The sequence below is a fragment of the Puccinia triticina genome, chromosome 4A (genome assembly GCF_026914185.1).
Source record: "Puccinia triticina chromosome 4A, complete sequence".
NCBI classification, from domain to species: Eukaryota; Fungi; Basidiomycota; class Pucciniomycetes; order Pucciniales; family Pucciniaceae; genus Puccinia; species Puccinia triticina.
In genome coordinates, this window is record NC_070561.1 from 2,703,297 (window position 1) to 2,711,180 (window position 7,884).

Genomic DNA, 7,884 nt, shown 5'->3' on the forward strand with positions numbered 1-7,884 from the left:
AGCACCCAACCATACATTTTCAGTGGACAACCTACAGCCCTGAATCATGCTTGCCTTTGGTGGATCTGGCAAACAAAACACGATCGGGCTGTGGCATCACTTCCAGAGCCAGTCTCCTTGATTTTCCATTTTTGGTAAATTTTGCCAGTCTCATCACTGGTAGGTGATGGTATTTAAACTGCTCTATCTGTCTCATTGTACTCAACTACCAATCCCCTGGCATCATCCCCTTCACAGTCTGTCTTTTGTCCCAATATTATGGCACCAGCACCGTCTACTTTGCACATCAAAGCCATCCCCTGTTCAGCGGTGCCCCGTTTGACATCACTAAGATGGTACACAACATTGTCATCATGCTATGTATATATCAACTCATCAACTCATACTAGCATTTTGAATCAGCTCGCACCCACAATCAGCCCAGCTTTAACATATGGCAAGCTCCTGCTCAAGTCTACATTAGCATTTGTCGACGACCGCACTGGTGATTGCTAGGCCTTTTTCTGAGCTTCGGGGGCCGAGGAAGACAAGATCCGGTCCAACGCGCGAGCAATCTGGATGTCATTTTGTGCAATCTCCTGGTCGGGAAAGCGCTCTCAATGCACAAATAGATGTGTTTGCCAAGAGCCGAGGGCATGGTGGAGTTGGAGGTTCAATCAAAGCTGAAGTGATAAGCAGGTCTTCTTGGAGGCGGACTCCCCGGAGATCCCCGTCAGCAGTCCTGCTGGGACCCCGCTCTGAAGAGTGCCAGATAGCCGCTCAATATCGGCCGATCCAAGGGTGATAAACTCATTCTTGCCTGCAGATAGGCACGCAGAAACCGTCAAGACCTAGGGCAAACAAATTGCGGATAACTTCTCATACACGTCTTGCACCTCTTCACTGCTTTTTGGCTCTTGCGGCTTTCTGGACTTATTATGACAATTCCTGATGCTGTTGTGAAGCTTACAATGCGGGGGGACCCTTGAGAAAGTATCTGACTCGTAGTGATCTACCTGGAGGCCCATTGCCAATGCCGCACAGCAAATGAGGAAATAGGGATACACATACAGGTGTCCGCAAACAAATATATAAGAGTGTATGGCTAAGAGCGGCAAAGCAAGAACATGGACTAAAAAGCCTAGGGCGGCTTCCTTTGAGGGTGCAAGACCGAGAGCGGTCAGAAGAGCACAACAAGGCGGCCGGATGTGACTCTGAGGAAGCTGGACAACTGGCGAGCTTAACTAAGCCTCTCCAAGGAGGCGCGAAGCGTCTCCGAAGGAGATGCGTTCGACAGAGCGAGCAATTTGGTAAGATCTGGATTTCTGGGATCTGGCAATCCACATCTGGACCTGGGAGGCCTCTCAGATTGACGTGACCAAGCCTTGTAGACTAGATTTCTAACTCAGGCCGGATTTTTCCAAGCTGGGCCATTCCCTTTGTATAACTCCTACATATATTTCTTGACTTTCCATTTTTCTCCTTTTCTCTATAAATTATAAACCCTGTTAACCCTGGAAATGGAACACCAACTTTGTTTGCTTGCACTCTCCTGAAACAAACCAGCCATCACATCTCATTAACTAATTCCGTGGACCATGTCCATCATTACAATACATTGCTACATATTTCCCTCACATCTTCCTCAGGGAAATTCCCAAAACATTGGGAAACACAGACATGAGCCAAGCCCACAATTATTCATTTCCAGTCAAATTGGACAATCATAACCAGAAAGTGACAACCTAATTTGGAAATTGGGGAACACACAATGCTGATCTAAGATACTCTCTTCAAGGTCTCCTGTTGATGAGATAGATCACAACTCATACTCAATTCTTAACCTTTGTTTGGAAGGCTTATCTTTGGGCCGCTGCCTGGCTACTTGCACAAGCACAGATCACATATTTTCTTGCTTTTTTAGCTCCAACATTAGACCTTCAAAAGGATAAAATAGCTGTAATAACAAAAACAATAAATGATCACATATAGTTTTTACCTGAAATTCCATTGGGCCGTAAGAATGGCCATTCAAATTCAAGATCTACCAGGCAGTCCAAATCTTTTCAAATGGGGCCTGACTTATGAACCTGAAATGGATTTTGGTTCCTCTTTCTCATTATTTTAGTTCCCAGTTCCCAGTCTGCTTGCCATTACCATCATGAAATATCAAGGCAGTCACTTGATACGGTGGGTTGTTTCTGCTAAGGCCAGCTTTTGCTCATGGGCAAATTTATATGGCATTGTCTAGGCCTACTTTGCTCAAGGGATTAGGCATAGCTTGTTTAAATGAATCCAAGGTACATAGACCTAAAATTCAAGGTTGTCAAGAAGTTACTGTGAGAAGGATGCTTTTAATGGCCTGTGATATTTTTATTTTATTATTTATAAGTAAGAATGCATTTGGCAGTTTTATTGCAAGTGTAATACTGGAAATTTTGCTTGACATCTTGTGTGAAAAAGTCAACCAAAACTTTATTAGGTGTGACAAGAATCCAAAATGTTATGCTTGTGATATACCACTGCCAAATGAGACTTAACTCATGAAATTGAATGAAGAAATTAGACACATCAGGGGGGTTCTCATTACAAATTTTTCAGCAATGCAAAAATTTCAAACTACATAGCAGAACAGTTTCAGGGAAATTTGGCTGGTGAGATAACAGATTTCCAAAACCAGCAAGCAGCACCACATATGTCATAAGCAAACCAGCAGCTCTCAACCTCAAATATGAACTGTCCTATTGTCATGCAACATGTGTATTTGAATTGTTTATCTGTTTGACTGGCACTTGGTCTTTGCCTTTGTTCTGCGGCGCAGCCGCAATTTCCCTAGTCATGATATAAATACATAAACAATACATGATGTAATCTAATTCAAAAGAGCACTGAATGGAATCACTGATCAGCCAGTGTACACAGCTACTTATCTAGGATCAGTACTGATCATTACACTGCCCTGATCATTTCCAATGCTGATCCTGTTGAGGATCTGCTTTGTTTGAGCGCTTCCAGTTCCCCCCTGGTCCTGAAGCGCCTCCCAGCACCTCAAATCCCCTCCTGCTCTTTTCCCCTCTATATAAACACGTCCCCAGGACTGTTTATCCCTCAGAATATTATTACAGCAAATTTTAACCCATACTACAGTTAAACAGTGCTTTCATTCTCACCCATCTTTCAATTCAGGAATAACATCAACTCTTGATTACCCTTACCTTTTTGTAGGTAAAACCATGAACCCATATTGAGTTATTCCTTGGATGCCTATTAACACCTTGTGTTGATATGGATGCGCCTTAATTGAGCAAGCCTCTCAGTCAAGATTACTAATAGAGTGAAACCTTTTACAGGTCTTACCACAAACCCATTGGCCCATCCTTGGCACTTTACATTATCATCTTGCTAGTAACAACCCTCTCAGACAGGGTTAGTTACCTACAGGTAGACAGTTTCTGCCCTCTGCAAAACAATTTACCAAATTGTGCTCGGGTCAATTTTTGGTCTGCACAACCCAGGCGCAACGTTGGGTAGTGGTCCTCCCAATGTAAACCGCGTTTGGTAGTCAGAATTTGAGATTACAGTAGTTGATTAACCAAGTCCCAAAAAGTTTATGAAATTAGTAGCAACAAATCCCAAATAATTTTTTTAGAAGAACGACTCCAAAAAAAGGGGCTAGGCCAACGTCAGGAGCTGGTTGGGAATTGGTTGCAGAAACAATGGGAGTTTTTTTTACAATCCTCTAAATATATAGTAGAGAAACATGCTATAAACTTGATTATCTGAGAGTCCACCATCTTTATCTTGAAAACCATGGAACATATTGAGTTCCAATGTGCATGCTATGAATCTTCTGGCACAGATAGAGGTGGAGCAAAACTTTTAAATCTTGAAAAACTGCTGTAAACTGTATCTTGACACCATGAGTGCAATACGGCACACCACAACATAAATGCAGGATGGAGAACTACTTCAGAGTATTGAATAGGTTTATCTGCAGCACAAATCTATGTGCAAGTTGGGACTCTAATAGAGATGGCCACGGGTACCCATTGGCAGGTACCCGACACCCGTGGGCGGGTACCCGCGGCATGAGCGGGTTCCTGCTTGGCGGGTGCGGGTGTTGTGTTTTTCCAGGAAAAAATTAGCGGGTACCTGCCTGTCTCAGATTTTGTGAGCTTGTGACTTGGGCCGCAAACTCCGAGACCTTGTGCCGGATGGCCATCAGCCACCACATTAAGGATGATCATCGGCACCCGGGTACCGCTAGCGGTACCAGGGTACCGGGTGTTTGTTGGGCCAAATTAATGGGCACCCGGCACCGCCCAGCTGGTGCCGGCGGTACCAGCGGTACCAGAAGAATCTGAGGTGGTGAGTGCAATTGGATATGTATGCAAACAACGGACCTGTGACAAGTCTGAAATAGTGTCACAGGACCTCTGTCCGTTTGCACGCAAACGGACAGGACAAAACATCAGCTCCACGCAAACGGACAGGACAAAAAATTGGTTTCCTGTCCGTTTGCACGCAAACAGACAGGTTGCCCCTCCCGCGGTACCAAGCTGCCTGGTGCCGGGTACCAGTGATCATCCTTACACCACATACATATGTACATATTCTTCTGAGCAAAAATGGGCCACACCCGCGAGTACTCGCCTTCTACACCCGGGTGCGGGTGCGGGTTTGGGTGTGGGAGTTTACTGAAAATATGTCCCGGGTACCCGGGTGCGCGTGGCTATCTCTAGACTCTAACAAACACTAATAGTAATATGAGGTGAACTATGAAAATATGCTGATATGCTAACATACTTGGAATAAGTTCTGCCTGGATCATCTCCCTTTTCTGATTGGGGAATACTCCCATAGTTGTCTCATTCAAACACTTCCCAAATAAATATGACTCAATTCCTTTGACTGATGTCTAGAGGCAGTCAAGCTAACTTGAACAAGTTTGGGCATCTGTTTCTCCAAAACTTGATATTTTCATAAACATCTAGGCCCTATTTGAGTTTGCAAATCTTCTTACTCCTCACATCTGGCTGCCAGAAAGGGGAATGAAGAAGAGAGATGAGGGCATAAGGAAAAAAATGGAAGTATTTTTGTCAAATCATAAACCCATTGATTGTGAACTACTTTCCAGAGCAAGCAAGAAGGCATGTAGAATCCTTCAATGATACAGAGGATGAGAGGAGATACACAAAAAGAAAGGAATAGAAACCAGAAAAAATTTGTTTTGCAAAATGAGGCAAGATGTAAAGATTTAGTCTGAAGATCCAGTTTTAATAGGATAATTCTGTCCAAAAGACTCAATGGGATCTTTAATGATTCAAAGGGGAAAACAAAGAGTTTGCTATCATTTTGAAAGAAGTTGAATCTCAAGGTGAGATTGTTATTGCAAGAACTTGATATTTATGGATTTTTTTTGAGCTGAAAGTAAATCCTCATCTGAAGAACCTTCCTTTTTTCCAAATATTTTGAGGGAATCTGTGATCCTTTTATATTCAGATCTGATGTGGCTCACCTGTTGTAATTCATACTTGGCTGCTGAAACATCATCCTTCTTTGTAGTGGTGAGTATCTCCAGATCCTTGGTAAATTTGGTCCCCCAATCTAAATCATATTCTGACCTCACATTTGCCTTGATTAAAATTTTCAAAAGCTGTACAAATTTTGTTTCTTCTTGTAATTTCTCATCATCTCCAGATAATTTAATTAACTCTCTTATCTGTTGTACTTCATTCTTTGTGAAGTGGTTCTTCAAGTTCTCAAACTGGCTCTCATAGCCAACTAAATGTATTTCATTTCCAGTGAGCAATGTGTTTGTTATTTGCACCAGGTGTATTGGGATATTGGAACTCTTGATTATGAGTTGTTCAATTGCAAGGTTTTCAACCTCTTTCTTGGAAAATCCCTTCACATTTGGCACATCAAACTCCTTGGAGGAATCAAAGTATCCTTCCCCCTTCCTGGCAATCCTGGGCGCAATGTTCCTATATCTCATTAATTGCAAAGCAGTTGAAGCAAGCTCATATTTCCCTTGTTCAGTTTCTTCTTTCCTGATGTAGTTTTCGATCTTCCCTATTTCGTCAAGGTAGGATTGTTCCAGTTTGATAGATTTCGCTGTCTTCAAAGTTTCTTCGAATTTCTCATCAAACTGGGCGGCATGTTGGCGGACTATTTGCATTTGTTTTTCCGAATAGAATTCCTTGAGGGTAAGTCCCGTAGCAGCTGGTCCAAGTTTTTTCTCCTCCCAGAATCTACTTAGCTGTTCCCAAACCTCTTTTTCCTCTGGAGCTATTCTGGAACTCATGTTCAAAACTGGAAACGCCCTAGCAGCTATCCCGCGATCTTGTTGTTGCTCCCACTTTAGAGCGCAATTTTCGAGGTACGACCTGATCTGCTTGTTCCTGAACAATCGCCTAGGGGCATCGTTCATATCTTTCATCTTTTCCAGAATCTCAAAAAGTTTTCTCTCTTCTCTGTAATTCCATTCTTTTCCACGCTGAGCCATAGCCTCAAAGTGATTCAGTGCCCCAAGAATGACTTCTCTTGTGGCTGCAGGGGTTTTCTCCATAGCCGAAGAGTAAACTTCCTGCAAGTTTTTAATCTTCTTCATGGTACGTTTCGCAAAGTTTTCGTTGGCTATTTCGGTTATCAGAGCCTCATCCTCAGCAGTGAGATGAGAGCTATCATGGGACAAGTTTTCAATCATTTGGATCTCCCTCTCTGAGAAATTTGGACCCTTTCTCCTAGAAATCGATAGTCGGTTGATTGCGGTTAGAATCCTTTCGTTAGCGGATGTGACATGTGATTCTTTTAATCCTCTTCTGATTTTGTTCAACTGGAGAGCAGCCCTGTCCTGTATCCATTCATCTCTCTTGAAAAAATAGCGAATGAAATCCATTAATTTGGACCACCACCCTTCCGGTCGTACCTTTGTTTCCCGCGCAACCTGCTCAGAGCTTCGGAGCAGTGCTATTAGTAGACGCGGATTCCCGTTTATATGAAACTGAGTCTGTAGCTTTTCCAAATCATCGGGCGTGCCTTCCTTCCGATATTGGCTGATAAAACGATCCTTCCAATCAATCTGGAGAAGCTGGAAGTTCTCATGTTCTTGAAGATTATCTTTCCTTATCTTTGGCAAATCTGCGTCGGCTGATGCAGCCGCTTCAAGTTTTATGACGGCTTTTTGAAGCTGAGAGAGTGATTTGTCTTTTGAAATTAAGTCCTCTTCGCTTATTGGCTGATTGGCCTCAAGCACAGCTTTCGTGTCAATGTGAGAAGACGAGTCACGATTTGCTTTGCTCGATGGAATATAGGCCCTGCGACTTTCTGGGAACAGCACGCCGTCCTTCGTACGTTGTTCTTCTCCGGGAACATAAGCAACATAAGCTGGGCCGTGCGTCATAGCGGTTTGTGGAGCAGTGGCCATGCCATCTGAAGCCTCGACACCTGAACAAGCAAAAGGGATCACCTCCTCGTGCGTCTTCCCAATGAAATAGGTGCAATGAAAAACTATGAACAAAATCGTGCTTGCGGCATGCTGCCAATTGGTGTTCATCCGGAAGGTGCTTAAACCAGATATAGCTCTGGGTGCAATCATGGCGCCTCCGAATGACTTGGTTACTGACTAAATAAGTTCAAGATAGCCAGTATTGTTCTTGTTTGGTGCCGCTTTGATGCCTTGGTTTATAAAATAATAATAGCTGAGTATTTTGGTATGGAGTTGTTGGGAAATTTTAATGAAGTGACAAGCCAAGAGAAACTCAAATTGACACCATCACTATCCCCATACAGTTCAGCACGTAGTGGCCAAGGTGTGTCATCGGCCCTGGTTGAGCGTCATGAAGTACAGCTTACAAGACATGTCCTCCGCCCTGGTCTCGTTTCAAAGGTCGAACTTTCGCG

At 43.3% G+C, this 7,884-nt stretch overlaps 2 protein-coding genes across 2 annotated transcripts; both read right to left on the reverse strand.

Annotated features, from left to right (window-relative positions):
* Positions 1-656: 656 nt before the first annotated feature.
* PtA15_4A333 (uncharacterized protein) lies at positions 657-1,007 on the reverse strand (the record flags this gene model as incomplete). Its single annotated transcript, XM_053168207.1, has 2 exons — positions 657-799; positions 950-1,007. 2 exons carry the CDS (start codon positions 1,005-1,007, stop codon positions 657-659), a joined length of 201 nt encoding a protein of 66 aa, XP_053019439.1.
* A 4,358-nt stretch (positions 1,008-5,365) lies between these two features.
* PtA15_4A334 (uncharacterized protein) lies at positions 5,366-7,579 on the reverse strand (the record flags this gene model as incomplete). Its single annotated transcript, XM_053168208.1, has 1 exon — positions 5,366-7,579. One exon carries the CDS (start codon positions 7,577-7,579, stop codon positions 5,366-5,368), a length of 2,214 nt encoding a protein of 737 aa, XP_053019440.1.
* Positions 7,580-7,884: the final 305 nt, after the last annotated feature.